The sequence below is a fragment of the Symphalangus syndactylus genome, chromosome 11, assembly GCF_028878055.3.
Source record: "Symphalangus syndactylus isolate Jambi chromosome 11, NHGRI_mSymSyn1-v2.1_pri, whole genome shotgun sequence".
Taxonomy (NCBI): domain Eukaryota; kingdom Metazoa; phylum Chordata; class Mammalia; order Primates; family Hylobatidae; genus Symphalangus; species Symphalangus syndactylus.
Window position 1 is genome coordinate 46,530,867 of NC_072433.2, and position 21,401 is coordinate 46,552,267.

At 38.6% G+C, this 21,401-nt stretch overlaps 1 protein-coding gene and 1 pseudogene across 2 annotated transcripts in view; one reads left to right on the forward strand and one right to left on the reverse strand.

Moving 5' to 3' along the window:
- ITFG1 (integrin alpha FG-GAP repeat containing 1) overlaps positions 1–21,401 on the reverse strand; it is a 305,320-nt gene that overhangs the window by 89,521 nt on the left and 194,398 nt on the right. For both annotated transcript variants that reach the window (XM_055233174.2, XM_063611898.1), the window contains exons 11-12: positions 10,527–10,677; positions 8,609–8,717 (exon numbers count right to left, since the gene is read on the reverse strand). In XM_055233174.2, coding sequence (XP_055089149.1) covers positions 8,609–8,717; positions 10,527–10,677 — 260 coding nt within the window. The remainder of the gene's footprint in view (positions 1–8,608; positions 8,718–10,526; positions 10,678–21,401) is intronic.
- LOC129457719 (proteasome subunit beta type-5-like) lies at positions 18,502–19,863 on the forward strand (annotated as a pseudogene).

Sequence of the window (21,401 nt, forward strand, 5' to 3'; positions counted from 1 at the left end):
TTCATATTCCTTCTCTGAAAAATGTCTTTAAGCTTTGTTTCTTTAAGACATACGAACACAAAAACATTATCACCTCTTTAAAAATTACTCAAGCTTTGAGCACATGTGTAAAATCAAGTACCTGCTTCCAGACATTCTTGTCATTTAGACGACATTATTTTAGATATTCTATGGAAGATTTTTTGGTCTGTTATTGATTACCTATCTTTCATTAATTATTTTATTAAATTGTAAAATCATATGCTCTTTGTAAAAAAAATACAGAAACATATTTTTTGAAGTAATTTTAATCTTGTTCTTTATGTGTACAAACATATTAAGTATCAAATATGGCAGTTATATAATTTATACCTATATAAATATATATACATATATTTCATACACACATAAATTTGTTAAAATTTTTGCTAAAGTCAGGAGCACTTTGATGTTTAAGAACATATTGAATAAAAAAATGATAAGTATGTGACATGATGGATATGTTAATTTGTCTGATTTAAGAATTTCACAAGGTATACATATACTAAAATATCATATTGTACCCCTTAAATTAAAAAATGTTAAACGAATTAAAAAACAGAAAACATATTGGTTCCAGGTCAGTATGTTTGAAATAACTTCTAGGAGACAATTTCAAAAACAAAACATATTATTTACCTTCCTTAATTCCCTAAATGTCACTGCAATGTTCAAAAATAATAAATGACAGATATCTTGAGAAATTCTTAAAGGATACTGAATAGGTAATAAGATTGAGAAAGAGCTAATTAGTGTTAAGCAGGTCAGAGAGCTACTGGGGCAATGGGGGTGGACCCCCCAGCAGCTCATTGGGAAACCTTTCAGCTCAGAACTACGGCAGCCGAGAGGGGAAGCATGCAAAGGCTGAGGAAAGAAGGGGAACGGAGGGTCTCTGGAAAGCAGGCTCGAGGCTTGTGACAGGAAAAGCTGCATTTGTTACTTGGTAGTTCTTGCTAGCCAAGTAAAGTGGGGGATTTGCTGGTGCTTCTAGTCAGTGTTGCCCAAAACACAAACTTTTTAGCATAGAGGATGAAACAACACAAAAAAGCTCAGCAAAGCAGTGAGTTCCTCCCTGTAACATCCTCTCATTACTTCCCACTGGAAAGCACAAATGTTCAGACTCAGAGAGCCTGTCGACGCCCTCGGTTGAGGCCACAGGAGTAAGTCAGGGCTCTTGTGTCTCTTGCTAGTGACTTTCACAGAGAAGGCAGTTGGAGTTCAACTCTAAGGCATCACTTCAACTCTCCTGTCTGAGAGCTCTCAAGCCACCACTTTGCTCAAATATAGCTTCTACCCTGGTGGGCTCCCAGCTTGTGAGCCCCAAAGGGGAAAGGAAAAAGGAAGCAGTGGCAATTGTCTGATGGGCGGAAGTATATAGTGACCCACCCCGCCTGCACTAACCCACCAACACTGATTCTTTTAAGAAATGTAAGCAGAGAAAACTCCTCATGCACAAGAAAAAAAGCAACAGCTTAAGAGAAGGAAGACTAATAGGAACAATCATATAAATGGCCCCCAACTAAACAGAACATGCACAGGAACAGGAGGGAACTTCAAAGATGAGCATATTACAGTAGCCCCCACTTATCCAAGGGGACATGTTCCAAGAGCACCAGTGGGTGCCTCAAACTGTGCAGAGCACTGAATCCTAAATATGCTGTTTTTTCCTATATGTACATACCTATGATAAAGTTTAATTTACAAATTGGGCATAGTAAGAGACTAACAACAATAAACTAATAATAAAATAAAACAATTATAACAATAAACTATAATAAAAGTTATATGAGTGTGGTTTTTCCCTCTGAAAATATTTTCTTATACTGTACTCACATCTTTTCAGAATACAGTTGACTATGGGTAACTAAAACCACAGAAAGTGAAACTGTGGATAAGTGGGGACTATGCTATATGCAAGAAGAAAATAGAGCAATGTTTATAAAATTCTATAATAGCAAACTTAGTGTTAACAGTAAGAGCAAGAGAAAGATATTTTAAGACATACCAGTACTCAGAAAATATATTAACCTAAGTACAATTTTTCTGAAAATAACTTGAGAAAATACTTCACCAAAAGAAATAGGAGTTGGAATGAAGAAAGGGGAAAATGTGGTATATAAGAAAAAGGTGGCAATAAAGCTGGTAAAATTTGTCTAATTACTGATAATATGGTTGTGAATTATTAAGAAAGGATTTATAAAATAGAAGGCACAGAAAGTAAAACAAAATTAATCATCCAGAAATTAAACTTCCATATTATTTCAACAAAACCCAGAGGCAGGCAAGGGGAATAAAAGCTTTCCCATTAAGTATCTGCTTTTGGTGAAAAAAGAAAGCTTTCCCAAAGGAAAGGTCTCATCTTGTTTGGTAAACAAAGGTGAAGATACTGTTACAATTTTAAAAGTCCTAGGGGAAACAGGGTTCATCCAGGTTTGTTAGAAATGAGTTAAGTTCTACCCTAGAATTAAGATTCAGAACCTCCAAGTGTATCTGACAGGAATAACAGTAAAAGATGAGAGCCGGCAACTAGTCTTGATTCAGGGGAGAGGGGACCCCACAACTCTGTAATACGCAAGGTCCCCGTCTTCATGTAAGTGCTCTGGATCTGCTGTGCTGTGTGTAAGAGAGGCAGAAGGGCAGCTTACATTGCCATGGCCACATATAAAAGCTTAAGTATCCCCAATTTCCTTAACTGAAAAACAGTGGCATTTAGTATAGGCTGGTTTGAGATTAGAGTAACAGAATAATTTAAGAGCAAAATCAGCTGTGGACATTGCCGATGGCTGTGAAGGGTAATTACGTACTAGTAACTGACTTAAGGCAAACAACCGATAATCAAAGGAAAGAGCGGAAGGGCATCTCAAAATAACTAGAAGGTTATTTTTCTTCCAAATGGTTGCTTTAAATTGGGATCTCATTTCCTGTGACCTTTCTGTAAATTACATTATTAATATTTATGTTAATATCTTCAATGCAAAGTTATCCTGTTTTCTAAAACTAAAACCTCCTGTGCCAAATTGGCTATCTATGGGTCTCAGCTTGGAGAAGTGTGGAGAATCCTCTCCTCAGGATAATATTACTGAGACTGCAGGGTGACTTGTCCTGACTTAGGCTGGGAAGTTGAAGGCCAGGGATTCTTAAACTCCCAGATTAGAGATTCTCAAGACTCTCTTCGGTTTTCTGTTTTAACTTTTTACCATGGAACATTTCAAACAAAAGCATAAACATACATAAAACTGAAAAGAATAGCAGAATGAACCTCACACATATTTCTCACAATTTCAAAAACTGTCAACAACACAAGGCCAACCTTGTTCCATGTATACCCAGCTTCCACACCCCTGGATTACTTTAAAGAAGGGCTCAGACATGTCATTTCACTGTCAGGTAGTTTGCTGTCTCACTATTTAACGATGTAAAGAAGGCTACATTTTCCTGAGCAGGACCATGATGTGTTCTGAGTATTTTGTTATTATGATTATAAGTTAGGGCAGTGGTCCCCAACCTTTCTGGCACCAAGGATGGGTTTTGCAGAAGAAGGACAATTTTTTCACGGATGGGGGTTGGATGGGTGATGGTTTCAGGATTGTTCCACCTCAGATCATCAGGCATTAGTTAGATTCTCATAAGGAGCACACAACCTAGATCCCTCACATGTGCAGTTCACAATAGGTGTGGTGCTCCTATGAGAATCTAATGCTACTGCTGATCTGACAGGAGACAGAGCTCAGGTGGTAATGCCAGTGATGGGGTGCGGCTGTAAATACAGGGGAAGCTTTGCTCGCCCTCCGGCCGTTCACCTCCTGTTGTGTGGCCTGGTTCCTAATAGGTCTCAGACTAGTACTGGTCTGCGGCCTGGGGTTTGGGACCCCTGCGTTAGGGTGTGCTTTAACAATAAAAACTAGAATAATTTTATTGGAACAATTTTTAAAAAATTCAACAGATACCTATAAAGGGCCTACTATATACCGGACATGAGTATCAATGCACAGAACTAACTAAATATGCACATTTTGACTTGAGTTTTCTAACAACTAAACTGATTCAAAAAAGAAGTCTGTGTTGCATTATGAGGACGTGAGGTCTCCTTTAGTACAAAGCATTCAAGCAGAAGCTAAGATGTTGCATTAGGTTAGACTTGGGCAAGATACCTTTTGAGATTTTCCCCATCTCTAAGATCTTGTTTTTGTAATTTAAAAAAATGTAAATGAATAAATGCCAAGAAAGAACTTGGGACCCTAAATTATATGCATACATTTTCCCACGTGGATAATTTCTAAATGATCAATATAAAAAAAGTCAGACCTTCTTTTGCCTCACCCTGAGAACTGCCTGCTCTCTTTAGCATATTATTATTATTATTACAACTGGGAATTGGAATATCTTATCAATGTTACAAAAACCCTATGCTCTGATTTCCATCCATTCTACCTGGCTGGGGTCCTCTGTGCGAGGGAAGAACTTGCAGACTTGAGCATGGAAAGCAGTGGAGTCGCAGGCCCTCATGCTAGTCAGCAAAACTCACAAGTATAGACAGTTCAATCACATTCTATTGTAAGAGTATAAAACAGAACTTTCAGTATAAAAGTAGTTTCAAGGCTTGAATAAAAGAACTTGCTGAACACAGGGAGAACTTGATTTGTTCTAACAACATACAGATTAATATCTCTTGCACTTGAAATTTTCCTTAGTACTTAATGCCTAACATCTGTTCTAGAAAGAATTAATCTTTAATCTGTCCAGGTATGCACAGGCACATACCACATTCAGATGAACTAAGTAATAAATCTAAGTTTTGTTTTTTAAGCTTCAGACTTGAGAAAATAGTTCCTTTAGAGTACACTGGCTCCAGCCTGGCCAACATGGCAAAAACTCGTCTCTACTAAAAATACAAAAAATTAGCGAGGCATGGCAGCATATGTCTGTAATCCCAGCTACTCAGGAAGCTGAGGCATGAGAATAGCTTCAACTTGGGAGGTGGAGGGTGCAGTGAGCCAAGATCACGCCACTGCACTCCAGTCTGGGCAACAGAGCGAGACTCTGTCTCAAAAAAGTTTACTGAGGTACAATGGCAAAATTCAAATGAAAGAAGGAAAAATCCCACAGTTATCTCATTAAACAGAAAGAAAACAATATTTTGAAAGAGATTTATTAATTTAAATTTAATGTATATTTTTGAAGCAAATCACACTTATGCTAGGTTGGAGCAAAATGGTTAGTTTTACAGGAGCCCGTTAAAATAATGAGAGGAAAAACTCACTGTTACTCATCCTGTGTTACTCTTTCTGTGCATTTTTGGTGTAAGCCTGAGAAATTATGTAAATTAGAGTTTCTAGTTACACAGAATCTGCAAAAGATGGGTAGACTTGAGAAGTTAAACCAGGAAAGGGATTTCAATCTTTTCAAGAAATAAACGACTGACTTAGTTGTGTCCCTAATATCAGCAAACAGGTCAAGGTGGAAATCTGACTTTGAATTAGAGTTTCACCTATTTTGGTAGAATGCTTCTTAGAGACACAGATGAGTCAGAGGCATCAAGTGTTGCTTAGGTACTAGAGAAGAAGGGAACACTGTTAATCAAGATAGCCAATCCATGCCTCAAAAGATAGCTGGACATTTATTTGACATAAATTTCCTGAATGCCTCCTATGTACCAGGCCCTATGTTAGGCACCCAGCAATCAAAGACAAATAAGACAGAAGCTGCTCTTAAGTTGCTTAGATCATTAAAGCATACTAGGAGTAAGAGAGATGCTAATGTGAATGACACAAATACATAAGCCTAGATTTCAGAGTGCTTGCCAAGTATTCTGAAATGGATGGAGGAAGGAGAGATTAAATGTGATATTAAAATAAATGAAGACTAAAAATACGCTGCTTTTCACCAAGAAGGATGATGCTCGTGAGCAAAGGTAAAATAACTGATTTTATTTTATTTTTTTATTTTTTTTTTGAGACAGAGCCTTGCTCTATAGCCCAGGCTGGAGTGCAGTGATGCCACCTTGGCTTACTGCAACCTCCGCCTCCCAGGCTCCAGCCTCAGCCTCCTGAGTAGCTAGGACTACAGTCACGCATCACCATGCCCAACTAAATTTCATATTTTTTATAGAGACAGGGATTTCACCATGTTGGCTGGTCTGGTCTTCAACTCCTGACTTCAAGTGTTCCGCCTGCCTCAGCCTCCCAAAGTGCTGGGAGGACTGATTTTTTCTGAGATGTTTTCATCCTAGAAATTATGTGACTTCTGTTTGGTTCCCCTGGGAACCCAAATCTGCAGCAGTCAAATGACTGTCCTGGATTTAGTAGTTTATCCCTAAGGAATCAAATCCCAAACTCTTACTCCAATATCTCCGTTTCAATTAACTGAACTTGGTTATTCTAATTACACACACAATTAGGTTAGCAAAAGTTTTAAGAATTCTTGCCTTCTTATCTAGAGGTGTCCAGTTGAAGAAGGACAGAGATAAGAAATGTACTTCAACTCCAAAATTAACATCATACCAAATAAACAGTATATTTAAATTTTTTTAGCTTTAAAATAGCCAAATAATACTTTCTTGAAAATGGCAAAAGAGAGGACATGGATAATAAAAAGTATAGAAATGATTAGACTCATGTATCAGTATTTTGTGGCTGCAGTAATAATGAAGATGGGTGAAACTTTTAGTTCAAATAAGACTGAATTTGCTGTTTAGAAAGGAAGGATGCATGTTATATCAGTTTCATCTCACAAAATAAATCTCAACACTAATACGTTATTCTGTTGCTTTTCTGTGTTCAGCTATTTGTGCTTATTTCAAAACTGTAATAAATATTTCTACAAAGTACATGTGCCTTTTTTGTCAAACAAATCAATATGGGTCTCTTGGTGTTGGCTATCACAATAGTAATGCAAAAACAGTCACCTCTAACACCAGTTCAGGATAGAACTCTCAGCAAAGTAGGAATAGGGAGAACCTCTTTAATATGATACAGAGCATCTACCAAAAAACTCTATAGCTAATATAACACTTAATGGTGAAAGCCAAAATGTTTTCCCCTTAAAACCGGAAACGAGACAAGTAAGTCCACTCTCACCACTTATTCAATATAGTAAATGAAAATTCTAGCCAGCACAAGAAAAATAAAAGACATAGGGATTAGAAAGAAAATTATCTCTCTTTGCAGAAGACAAAGTTGTCTATGTAGAAAATCCCAAGGAATCTTCAAAAAACCCTCCTAGAACCAGTTAGTGAGTCAAGCAAGGTCACTGTATACAAGATCAACACACAAAAATAAATTTCATTTCCATACACTAAAATATGTGGAAGCAAAACTTAAAAACACAATATCCTCTACAGCCATCTTAAAGAAAATAAAATACTTAGGTATGCACTTAACAAAACATGTACAGGGTGTTTATGACAAACATGGGGGTCAGGTGGAGGATACTACTAGCATGGGTGGGAATTGGTTACAATGAACAAATAAGTAACACAATGAGGAAAACAGAAGTCACATTTCTCACTGCTGGAAGAGATATCTACAAAAACAGACGAAATTAGAAGGAACCCTGAAGTGCTCCATTTGAATTAAAAATGAAATTATTGTAATGAATTCATGGTTTTATAGTTAGCTTATACAAATGTAAATAGATGTAAAAATAGTTACAAATGTGTACACTTGTGTGTGCATATGTGAATCCATACCTGTATTCTCCTAGCTGTGTCCACTGAGAGAACCTGGAAGAAATGACAACCCAGTAGCAACAAGCACATTGGGCAACCATTTCAGAACGTGGTTTTGAAATACTGTTCTCTACTAAAAGAGAGAAATGTCTGATTCCTTGGAGAAATGTCTGATTCCAGGCTTGGGACAAGGGGGGTACAAGATGAACAGTAGAATGTCAATTGATGGAAATAGAGAATCACTATTCGACAAATGTAGAAGGTTGATTCAGGCAGTTGTCAATGTACTCTAAGGGTGCTGGGCAAAAGTTTCATAAAGAAAAGGCTATTAATGTAATATCAGAATATTGCCCCCCAAAACACTAATGAATTACAAAGGGGAAAACAGTGAGTTTAGGGCAGAGAAACTTGGTGATCATCAAGGTGACCAGGTGAGCAAGGTTAATGTCATGGTGGTAGGACAGGTCAACATCATGTGCTTCCTGATATGATGCACTGAGAAATGCACAGCATCAATTCTGCAACTTCTTGCAGTGGAATTTCTGCAAATAATTCATGACCTAAGTTGGGTAATGAGGAAACAGTGCTATCTCACAGAATGCAAAGCCTGGATTCTTTAAAACTGATAAGGACATGAAAAATAAGAAAAGACTGAGGAACTGGTCCAGATTGAAGAAGTCTGAAAAGATGGGACAATTAAATGCAATAGATATTTCTGGACAGAATCCTGGGCCAGAAAGAAAAAAGAATATTGTTGGGACAGCTGGTGAAATCTGAATGAGGTCTATATATATAGACAGGATGGTGCTGTACCAGTTGATCTGATCTAGAGGGTTGTACATCGGAGCATGTCCTTGATCTTTGGAATACGTGGAGAGAGGGGTAGAGAAAGAGAACAAAATTAAATGTTAGTACTTTACTCACCAATAACTTTAACAAAATAAGCATCTGCTTCAAAGTTATTTTTTAGTGTATGGATGGCAAAATCATTCTTTGTATATCCTTTACTTAGCACTACAATGTCCAAGATTCCCTGGAAAAAAACAAACAAAAATGGTAAGAACAAACTATTAGACCAACTAAAAAAAAAAGACCATTAAAATGCATGGCATATTGTTTATAAAGTAAATGTAGCCTTATTTATTCATCCTCATGTTTAAAATAAAATCGCTATTAAAGATATGTAGTATATACACACAAGTTTCAATAGTAAAATATAAATAAAATAAAAAACATCTGTAATTTTAGTCTCTGGAGATAATGATTAGCATTTTGGTACGTTTCCTTCCAGTCAAATTTGCATGAAGTTTCAAAGGCCCATTATGTGGACTTGCCAGACCCTTTCCAACCATCAGGGGGAGTACCTTTTTATATGCCCTTGCCACCACAGCATTTTATCATTTGCTTTTAAAAAGGAGGGAGCTTTGCTAATTTTGTTGAAGGAAAGAAATGTATGCTTATTTAAACTGATATTCCTCTGATTCTTTTCATGAAGTGGATCATTTATCATATTTTTAAATATGTCAGCAACTTGGGTTTTTGTAGTAAACTATGTTCTATTTTTGCAGAGTATTTTTGATGATATCAGTTTGTATAAGCCCTTTTATATTATGAATATTAACTATTTGACTCTTTCATAGAAAATTTATTTCCCAGATTTAAAACAATTTTAAATTTCATTCATTATGTTTTTGATGTACAGAAATTAAAAATGGATTTGTAGTCAATTCTCTTGCTTTGTCCCCTTGTGATATTTCTGTCAATTACTTTTATGGTTGGAATCTGCTAACGAAAAGTGAAATAACACAAGATTTGATTGCAGGAGAAACGGGAAAACAAGGACCTGAATAATTCATATAATTGAGAATAAGTGTCTTATAAAAAACAAAATAAAATAAAAAATGGGGTAAATGGGGACATAAATGTCCTATTGGGCACTTAACTTTTAAAAATAAATTATCTTACAAGGATATACTGTGATACATTAATTCTGGAATTTAACATTGCTTTTTTCAGAATTTATTATTTTTCGGAGTGGTAAACTGGCATTTCACCTTAGAAAGGGGAAAACTGGAACCTTGAAAGCCTTTCACAAGGTCACCTGGCAACCAAAGTCAGAGTCACAAGAATCTGTGGAAATAGATGCTACTCTGGGTCACAAAGATAAAAGTGAGCACTAAACTCATTCTTCTGTGATCTTGTGCAGATTCAAGGGTCTGTTATTTGTTGGCTGTAATTTTTTTTTTTTTTTTTTTGAGACAGAGTCTCGCTCTGTCACCCAGGCTGGAGTGCAGTGGTGCAATCTCGGCTCAATGCAAGCTCCGCCTCCCGGGTTCACACCATTCTCCTGCCTCAGCCTCCCCAGCAGCTGGGACTACAGGCATATGCCGCCACGCCTGGCTAATTTTTGTATTTTTAGTAAGACGGGGTTTCTCTGTGTTAGCCAGGATGGTATCGATCTTCTGACCTCATGATCCGCCTGCGTCGGCCTCCCAAATTGTTGGGATTACAGGCGTGAGCCACCGCGCTCGGCCTGTTGGGTGTAATTTTGTCTACTGTTGAACATTCAGATCTGCCAGTCTTAGAGTATGATGCTTTAGTGGTTTAATCCAAATATGCCCAAAATGAGGTAAAAGAGTTTTCATATTTGACTGTACTCATCAGCCAATGTTGTCAATAGATTTGTTTCATCTGTCATTTAACATTAAAAGGGGCTTTCCTTAATTAACTCATTTGCTTTTTGTTATGTTGTCCACATTTTCTGGTCAAATGGAATGAAGCTAAAGTGTGACAAGGTGAACGGCAATTAAACTTCAAACACGCAGCGCAGCTCTGAACTTACGTCTTCGTAAATGTCAAAGAAGGTGGCAACCATGGCATCCTTAATTTGATTTAGGTCTGTCAGCTCCCAGTAGACTTTAAACATTCGGTGCGCCTCTTCACAGCTTGCATTATTACAAGGGACGTTCTCCAGTAAAAAGGCCTGCTGGTTGCTGTGCGCCAAAGGAAAGGTATTTCGTTAATATAAACATAAACACTGTGGCATCGGCTCTGTAGTATTTCCTAGATTAAAAGGAGACGGTAAACGGTACACGGTGAAATTATACGAAAAAATCTCCACATTTTTTGTTTATAGTACTGTCATTAAAAAATTGTTGGCTATCCCTTTTCAACCTTTGGCAAAAATCCTCTGATTTTGCAGGTTAGTTGGTTGCTGGCTTCTTTCCTTTTCTATGGAGTTTCCAAGTCCATCCCTTCTTCCTCATTTACTACTCTGTAGTCACTGACCCTCAGTTCCTGCACACTGTCATTATCTGTTTAGATGTGTATTACTTTTCAATGAATATCTGCATTTTAACTAGAAAGTCTCATAAACTCAAAGCAATGAATCTATTATAACAGAATTTTGGCTGCTCTCATAGGTGGTAGGGCAGATATTGCCAAGCATCTCTCAGATAACAGAAGGATCATAAGTTGCATAGCCATGAAGTCTTCCCTCTTGAATCCTACTCTAAAGGCAAAGTATTTATGAGCTTAGATTCTGGAGCTAGATTACCTAGATTCAAATCCTGGCTCTGTTATTTAGCAGCTCTTGGCCTTGAGTGAGTTATTTAACCTCTAAGACTCAGATCCTCATTTGTAAGCTGTATAATAAGAGTACTTACAGCATAGGTTGTTAAGATGAAATCAAACATTGCAAGGAAAGTTACTTAGAACAACTCCTGGCATCCAGTTAGTACTCAATGAAAGTGTTTATATTATCTTCATTTTTACTATAGAATGCAATAAAATGCCATGTAAAAATATTTTCTTTAGGTATAGAAGTAACTTTGTGAATGTGCCGGGGTGGAGCCAAGATGGCCGAATAGAAACAGCTCCGGTCTCCAGCTCCCAGCCCCAGCGACACAGAAGACGGGTGATTTCTGCATTTCTGCTTGAGGTACCGGTTTCATCTCACTAGGGAGTGCCTAACAGTGGGTGCAGGACAGTCGGTGAAGCGCACTGTGCGCACGAGCCGAAGCAGGGCGAGGCATTGTCTCACTCGGGAAGCGCAAGGGGTCAGGGAGTTCCCTTTCCTAGTCAAAGAAAGGGGAAACAGAAGGCACCTGGAATATCGGGTCAGTCCCATCCTAATACTGCGCTTTTCCAACGGGCCTGGAAAACGGCACACTAGGAGATTGTGTCCCGCACCTGGCTCGGAGGGTCCTATGCCCACGGAGTCTCGCTGATTGCTAGCACAGCAGTCTGAGATCACCCTGCAAGGCGGCAGCGAGGCTGGGGGAGGGGCGCCCGCCATTGCCCAGGCTTGCTTAGGTAAACAAAGCAGCCAGGAAGCTCGAACTGGGTGGAGCCCACCACAGCTCAAGGAGGCCTGCCTGCCTCTGTAGGCTCCACCTCTGGGGGCAGGGCACAGACAAACAAAAACTCAGCAAGAACCTCTGCAGACTTAAATGTCCCTGTCTGACTGACAGCTTTGAAGAGAGTAGTGGTTCTCCCAGCACGCAGCTGGAGATCTGAGAACGGACAGACTGCCTCCTAAAGTGGGTCCCTCACCCCTGAGCAGCCTAACTGGGAGGCACCCCCCAGTAGGGACAGACTGACACCTCATTCAACCGGGTATTCCTCTGAGACAAAACTTTCAGAGGAACTATCAGACAGCTGAATTTGTGGTCTCACGAAAATCCGCTGTTCTGCAGTCACCGCTGCTGACACCCAGCCAAACAGGGTCTGGAGTGGACCTCTAGTAAACTCCAACAGACTTGCAGCTGAGGGTCCTGTCTGGTAGAAGGAAAACTAACAAACAGAAAGGACATCCACACCAAAAACCCATCTGTACATCACCATCATCAAAGACAAAAAGTAGATAAAACCACAAAGATGGGGAAAAAACAGAGCACAAAAACTGGAAACTAAAAAACAGAGCACCTCTCCTCCTCCAAAGGAACGCAGTTCCTCACCAGCAACGGAACAAAGCTGGATGGAGGATGACTTTGATGAGTTGAGAGAAGAAGGCTTCAGACGATCAAACTACTCTGAGCTATGAGAGGAAATTCAAAACAATAGCAAAGAAGTTAAAAACTTTGAAAAAAAATTAGAAGAATGGATAACTAGAATAACCAATGGAGAGAAGGGCTTAAAGGAGCTGATGGAGCTGAAAGCCAAGTTTCGAGAACTACGCGAAGATTGCAGAAGCCTCAGTAGCAGATGCGATCAACTGGAAGAAAGGGTATTGCTGATGGAAGATGAAATGAATGAAATGAAGAGAGAAGGGAAGTTTAGAGAAAAAAGAATAAAAAGAAATGAACAAAGCCTCCAAGAAATTTGGGACTATGTGAAAAGACCAAACCTACGTCTGATTGGTGTACCTGAAAATGATGGGGAGAATGGAACCAAGTTGGAAAACACTGCAAGATATTATCCAGGAGAACTTCCCCAATCTAGCAAGGCAGGCCAGCATTCAGATTCAGGAAATACAGAGAACGCCACAAAGATACTCCTCGAGAAGGGCAACTCCAACACACATAATTGTCAGATTCACCAAAGTTGAAATGAAGGAAAAAATGTTAAGGGCAGCCAGAGAGAAAGGTCGGGTTACCCACAAAGGGAAGCCCATCAGACTAACAGCTGATCTCTCAGCAGAAACTCTACAAGCCAGAAGAGAGTGGGGGCCGATATTCACCATTCTTAAAGAAAAGAATTTTCAACCCAGAATTTCCTATCCCGCCAAACTAAGCTTCATAAGTGAAGGAGAAATAAAATACTTTACAGATAAGCAAATGCTGAGTGATTTTGTCACCACCAGGACTGCCCTAAAAGAGCTCCTGAAGGAAGCACTAAACATGGAAAGGAACAACCGGCACCAGCCACTGCAAAAACATGCCAAATTGTAAAGACCATCGAGGCTAGGAAGAAACTATAGCAACTAATGAGCAAAATAACCAACTAACATCATAATGACAGGATCAGATTCACACATAACAATATTAACGTTAAATGTAAATGGGCTAAATGCTCCAATCAAAAGACACAGACTGGCAAACTGGATAAGGAGTCAGGACCCATCAGTGTGCTGTATTCAGGAAACCCATCTCACGTGCAGAGACACACATAGACTCAAAATAAAGGGATGGAGGAAGATCTATACAGCAACTGGAAATCAAAAAAAGGCAGGGGTTGCAATCCTAGTCTCTGATAAAATAGACTTTAAACCAACAAAGATCAAAAGAGACAAAGAAGGCCATTACATAATGGTAAAGGGATCAATTCAACAAGAAGAGCTAACTATCCTAAATATATATGCACCCAACACAGGAGCACCCAGATTCATAAAGCAAGTCCTGAGTGACCTACAAAGGGACTTAAACTCCCACACAATAATAATGGGAGATTTTAACACCCCACTGTCAGCATTAGACAGATCAACGAGACAGAAAGTTAACAAGGATATCCAGGAATTGAACTCAGCTCTACATAAAGTGGACCTAATAGACATCTACAGAACTCTCCACCCTAAGTCAACAGAATATACATTTTTTTCAGCACCACACCACACCTATTCCAAAATTGACCACATAGTTGGAAGTAAAGCTCTCCTCAGCAAATGTAAAAAAACAGAAATCATAACAAACTGTCTCTCAGACCACAGTGCAATCAAACTAGAACTCAGGATTAAGAAACTCACTCAAAACCGCTCAACTACATGGAAACTGAACAACCTGCTCCTGAATGACTACTGGGTACATAATGAAATGAAGGCAGAAATAAAGATGTTCTTCGAAACCAATGAGAACAAAGACACAACATACCAGAATCTCTGGGACACGTTCAAAGCAGTGTGTAGAGGGAAATTTATAGCACTAAATGCCCACAAGAGAAAGCAGGAAAGATCCAAAATTGACACCCTAACATCACAATTAAAAGAACTAGAAAAGCAAGAGCAAACACATTCAAAAGCTAGCAGAAGGCTAGAAATAACTAAAATCAGAGCAGAACTGAAGGAAATAGAGACACAAAAAACCCTTCAAAAAATTAATGAATCCAGGAGCTGGTTTTTTGAAAAGATCAACAAAATTGATGGACCGCTAGCAAGACTAATAAAGAAGAAAAGAGAGAAGAATCAAATAGATGCAATAAAAAACGAAAAAGGGGATATCACCACCGATCCCACAGAAATACAATCTACCATTAGAGAATACTACAAACACCTCTATGCAAATAAACTAGAAAATCTAGAAGAAATGGATAAATTCCTCGACAAATACACCCTCCCAAGACTAAACCAGGAAGAAGTTGAATCTCTGAATAGATCAATAACAGCTTCTGAAATTGTGGCAATAATCAATAGCTAACCAACCAAAAAGAGTCCAGGACCTGATGGATTCACAGCTGAATTCTACCAGAGGTACAAGGAGGAACTGGTACCATTCCTTCTGAAACTATTCCAATCGATAGAAAAAGAGGGAATCCTCCCTAACACATTTTACGAAGCCAGCATCGTCCTGATACCAAAACCTGGCAGAGACTTAACCAAAAAAGAGAATTTCAGACCAATATCCTTGATGACCATTGATGCAAAAATCCTCAATAAAATACTGGCAAACCGAATCCAGCAGCACATCAAAAAGCTTATCCACCATGATCAAGTGGGCTTCATCCCTGGGATGCAAGGCTGGTTCAACATACGCAAATCAATAAATGTAATCTAGCATATAAACAGAACCAAAGAAAAAAACCACATGATTATCTCAATAGATGCAGAAAAGGCCTTTGACAAAATTCAACAACCCTTCATGCTAAAAACTCTCAATAAATTAGGTATTGATGGGACGTATCTCAAAATAATAAGAGCTATCTACGACAAACCCACAGCCAATATCATACTGAATGCGCAAAAACTGGAAGCATTCCCTCTGAAAACTGGCACAAGACAGGGATGCCCTCTCTCACCGCTCCTATTCAACATAGTGCTGGAAGTTCTGGCCAGAGCAATCAGGCAGGAGAAGGAAATAAAGGGTATTCAATTAGGAAAAGAGGAAGTCAAATTGTCCCTGTTTGCAGATGACATGATTGTATATCTAGAAAACCCCATTGTCTCAGCCCAAAATCTCCTTAAGCTGATTAGCAACTTCAGCAAAGTCTCAGGATACAAAATTAATGTACAAAAATCACAAGCATTCTTGTACACCAATAACAGACAAACAGAAAGCCAAATCATGAGTGAACTCCCATTCACAATTGCTTCAAAGAGAATAAAATACCTAGGAATCCAACTTACAAGGGATATGAGGGACCTCTTCAAGGAGAACTACAAACCACTGCTCAATGAAATAAAAGAGGATACAAACAAATGGAAGAACATTCCATGCTCATGGGTTGGAAGAATCAATATCGTGAAAATGGCCATACTGCCCAAGGTAATTTATAGATTCAATGCCATCCCCATCAAGCTACCAATGACTTTCTTCACAGAATTGGAAAAAACTACTTTAAAGTTCGTATGGAACCAAAAAAGAGCCCGCATCGCCAAGTCAATCCTAAGCCAAAAGAACAAAGCTGGAGGCATCACACTACCTGACTTTAAACTATACTACAAGGCTACAGTAACCAAAACAGCATGGTACTGGTACCACAACAGAGACATAGATCAATGGAACAAAACAGAGCCCTCAGAAATGATGCCGCATATCTACAACTATCTGATCTTTGACAAACCTGACAAAAACAAGAAATGGGGAAAGGATTCCCTATTTAATAAATGGTGCTGGGAAAACTGGCTAGCCATATGTAGAAAGCTGAAACTGGATCCCTTCCTTACACCTTATACAAAAATTAATTCAAGATGGATTAAAGACTTATATGTTAGACCTAAAACCATTAAAATCCTACAAGAAAACCTAGGCAATACCATTCAGGACATAGGCGTGGGCAAGGACTTCATGTCTAAAACACCAAAAGCAATGGCAACAAAAGCCAAAATCGACAAATGGGATCTCATTAAAGTAAAGAGCTTCTGCACAGCAAAAGAAACTACCATCAGAGTGAACAGGCAACCTACAGAATGGGAGAAAATTTTTGCAACCTACTCATCTGACAAAGGGCTAATATCCAGAATCTACAATGAACTCAAACAAATTTACAAGAAAAAAACAAACAACCCCATCAAAAAGTGGGCAGAGGACATGAACAGACACTTCTCAAAAGAAGACATTTATGCAGCCAAAAAACACATGAAGAAATGCTCATCATCACTGGCCATCAGAGAAATGCAAATCGAAACCACAGTGAGATACCATCTCACACCAGTTAGAATGGCCATCATTAAAAAATCAGGAAACAACAGGTGCTGGAGAGGATGTGGAGAAATAGGAACACTTTTACACTGTTGGTGGGACTGTAAACTAGTTCAACCATTGTGGAAGTCAGTGTGGCGATTCCTCAGGGATCTCGAACTAGAAATACCATTTGACCCAGCCATCCCATTACTGGGTATATACCCAAAGGACTATAAATCATGCTGCTATAAAGACACATGCACACGTATGTTTATTGCGGCACTATTCACAATAGCAAAGAGTTGGAACCAACCCAAATGTCCAACAACGATAGACTGGATTAAGAAAATGTGGCACATATACACCATGGAATACTATGCAGCCATAAAAAATGATGAGTTCATGTCCTTTGTAGGGACATGGATGAAACTGGAAACCATCATTCTCAGTAAACTATCACAAGGACAAAAAACCAAACATCGCATGTTCTCACTCATAGGTGGGAATTGAACAATGAGAACTCATGGACACAGGAAGGGGAACATCACACTCCGGGGACTGTTGTGGGGTGGGGGGAGGGGGGAGGGACAGCATTAGGAGATACACCTAATGCTAAATGACGAGTTAATGGGTGCAGGAAATCAACATGGCACATGGATACATATGTAACAAACCTGCACATTGTGCACATGTACCCTAAAACCCTAAAGTATAATAAAAAAAAAATAATAATAAAAAAAAAAAGAAGTAACTTTGTAAAGTGTTATTTTATGTAATAGCTCCTAGGCATTTTCCCAAAATATGTATATTCTATCACTTTTCTCTTTGCATATAGAAAATAATAGATGATAGGGCTTAAATTTTATTATTGTTTTATTTTTCTCTAATAATAATTACTTTTCATTTTTTCTTGAGACAGTCTCACTCTGTCACTCAGCTGGAGTGCAGTGGTGCAATCTCGCCTCACTGCAACCTCTCTGCCTCCTGGGCTCAAGTGACCCTGCCACCTTAGCCTCCTGAGTAGCTGGACTACAGGTGTGTGCCATCATGCCCAGTTAATTTTTGTATTTCTTGTAGAGACGGGGTTTTGCCATGTTGCCTAGGCTAGTCTCAAACTCCTGAGCTCAAGTGATCTTCCTGCCTTGGCTTCCCAAAGTACTGGGATAATAGGTGTGAGACACCATGTCTGCCCTCTAATAATTACTTTAAATAAATCAGTAAATAGAGATTTATTTTGTTCATATAAAAATATTACTGTGGCTCTGGGTGAGTTTGATTATAAGAAAGCAAAATTTCTAAGCGTTTAACACAGAATAGAAACCAATGTACCAAATATTCAATTTGCATGATGTCTAGTAAATATATGATTGGCTTCAAACTATTTTTCCAGATGAAAAATTCCAAAACAAATAGTTTACCAGAACAATTCTTTAACAAATGAAAAAAATTTCAGACCATAACATTTACTTGGAAAACTCTCAGGTAACTTTGTTCACGACCTATTATAGAACAGTATTTGTCCACTAGAAAGAATAAATGATTTCTTCTTTGTCTCCTGTCTAACAATGAAGTTTAAAATTCTAATTTATAAAAATTTTTCCTGATAACTTACCCATCGTACCCTTTTAGCTAATTTTTCTAGATATTTCACAGAGATGTAGCACACTCTGTTATTAGAAGTTTGTACATAAGAACATGTGATAAAAGTGGACTTTCTACAATATTCTATAATTTATGCATCATATGGTCAACATTTGAGTGAGCACGCATCCTTATTTCCCTTTGCAAAAGTACTGCACATATTTCATTATTATAAGTCTGGTCACAATTTCAAATATACAACAACCTACAACAAAAACCCTTTTGCAGTCACACAATTTAAAATGTTATTCCTTCTTTTGCCCACACTAGACATGGAGCTGGTCAGCTAGTTGGAGAGGCTGCTGTGAACCAGTGCAGGTTTTCTGGACTCACAGTTTATGCAGATCTGCTGGATCTGGGTCCAGGGAGTCCCAGTGATGGGCTGAGCCTGGCCATGCCCAGCTGGGGAGTCTCAGAGGAGCGGGAAATCAAAATGCTTCATGGAATCACCACCCTGGTCTTCAAGTTCTGGCATGGAGTCATAGTTGCAGCAGACTATAGGGCTACAGTGGGTGCTTACATTGCCTCCAGATGGTAAAGAAGGTGACAGAGATCAACCCCACCCGAAGCCATCATGGCTAGGGGCCCAGGGAACTGCAGCTTCTGAGAATGGCTGTTGGCTTGGCAAAGTCAAATGTATGAGCTTTGAAATAAGGAATGCATCCCTGTAACAGCTGCCTCCAAGCTGCTCGCCAACATGTTGTGTCAGGACAAAGACATGGGGCTGTCCATGGGCAACATGATCTGTGGCTGGGATAGGAGAGGCCCTGGCCTCTGCTACATGGACGCTGAAGGGAATCAGATCTCGGGGGCCACCTTCTCTGTAGGTTCTGGCTCTGTGTGTGCTTATGGGGTTATGAATCAGGGCTACTCCTATAACCCGGAAATGGGGCAGGCCTATGATCTGGCCCATGAGGTGAGCTACCAAGCCATCTACCAAGCCACCTGCATAGATGCCTACTCAGGAGGTGCTGCTAACCTCTACCATGTGCAGGAGGATGGCTGGATCCAAGTCTCCAGTGACAATGCAGTTGATCTTCATGACAAGTATGATGGATCTACCCCATGAGGGAGGGTGATGTGGCTGTTTGCATTTCTTGGGTGACTGTCATTGGTAATATGGATACAGTACTCCATCTTATCTCTAGTGGAGGGGTCTTCAACTGTATCAATACTTTTTTTTAAAGCTCTGGAACACTGATTACCAGTCCTTGATAAGCTGCTGCAGAGGTGGCTATTTTACTTTCTTGGATGTTAAGGTACTCTACCCACTACTTTACCCGAATGAATGAATGAATAAATAAATATATACATAAATAAATGAATAAATCTTAATTTTTGATATCAGTTGGTAAAGATTATAAGTGTTTTCGAGCTCCCTAGCTACTTTGGTCCTGTATTGTGAAACATGAGGTTTGTAACAGTTCAGTTCTTTAAAATTCTACAGAGCTCTACAAGTAGAACCCAGCGTCTTGCCTTTAAAAATAAAATTTGATTTAAGCCAAAGGAGGAAGAACCTTGACCCATTTGGTTTAGAAACCACTGGGGACAAAGAGTCTTGCTTCTTTTTAGTCAATTTCTCTATGTGTTCTTGGCAATTATAACTAATATATCTTAAAAATTTTTTTATTCAAAATGATATAAAAGCGATCATAATATTCAATAGAGAGATTTAAAAAGTCAAAATCCTTCCTTTCCAGGAATAATCAATGTTAATAATTTGGTGTGCATCTTTCTAAGCTTTCTTCTAGGCACATATAAATATGTAAATACATATATCCTTAAAAAAAACCTAATTGGGTTCTGATACATATATTTTTCTATAATATTTTTCTTTCCACTACATTATATAGCATACACAAAGGGGAATGGGATATAGTCTGATTGAAGACTTTGGATCCCTATATTGAAAACATCCCCCATGAGAAGGTGTACCAATTTAAGTCTCCCATTAGTAGCCTATAAAATTGCCTGTTTCTACACAGTCTCATGTTTTTCCAATGGTTATTCCATTATATGGCTAAGCCATCATTCATTTTAACACTATGCTATTGATGGTCAGGTTATTGCCAACTGTTCTCTATTACACACACACACACACACACACACACAGAGAGAGAGAGAGAGAGAGAGAAAATTTTTCTTTAGGAACTTGTATGAGAAATTCCAGATGACAGTCATCTGGTCAAAGGATATGGATATTTTAAATGTCAACAGTTAAAGCTAAATGGTCCTCTGAAAAGCTATACCAATTTATATTTCCAACAATGTATGAGTGTCTTTTCATATCTTGCCAGTATTAGTAACATTGCTTCTTACTACTGACAGTTGAAGAGCTTAAAAATGACTTCATTCTTCTGATGATGACAGCAGTTGAATATTACATTTATGTTTATAAGCCATTCACATTTTTCTGAAGAACTGCCAATTAAAATTATGTTCTCATTGAGTTTTAGATCTCTTATTGTTAGAGACTTTAGCCACTTATCTGTTAGTCTCATATCCTTGTTTGTAAGATGGAAGTCATAATAGTACATTACCTTCAAATGGCTGTTCTAAGGAGTGAATGAGAAAATACATTGTAAAGTGTTCAGTATAGTGCCTGGTATAGCACAGTACACATTTAATAACTGCTGTTATTATTACCTGAGATGTTGTAAATACTTCCCAGCCTTTTATTTTTTTTTAAATTTTGTTTACGGTACCCTTCACTAAAAGGTTTTTAATATTTATGTAGTCATTTATGTCTATATTTTTCTTCATAGCAGTATAAGAGATGTTGAAGGAAGTCTATCAGGCAGATG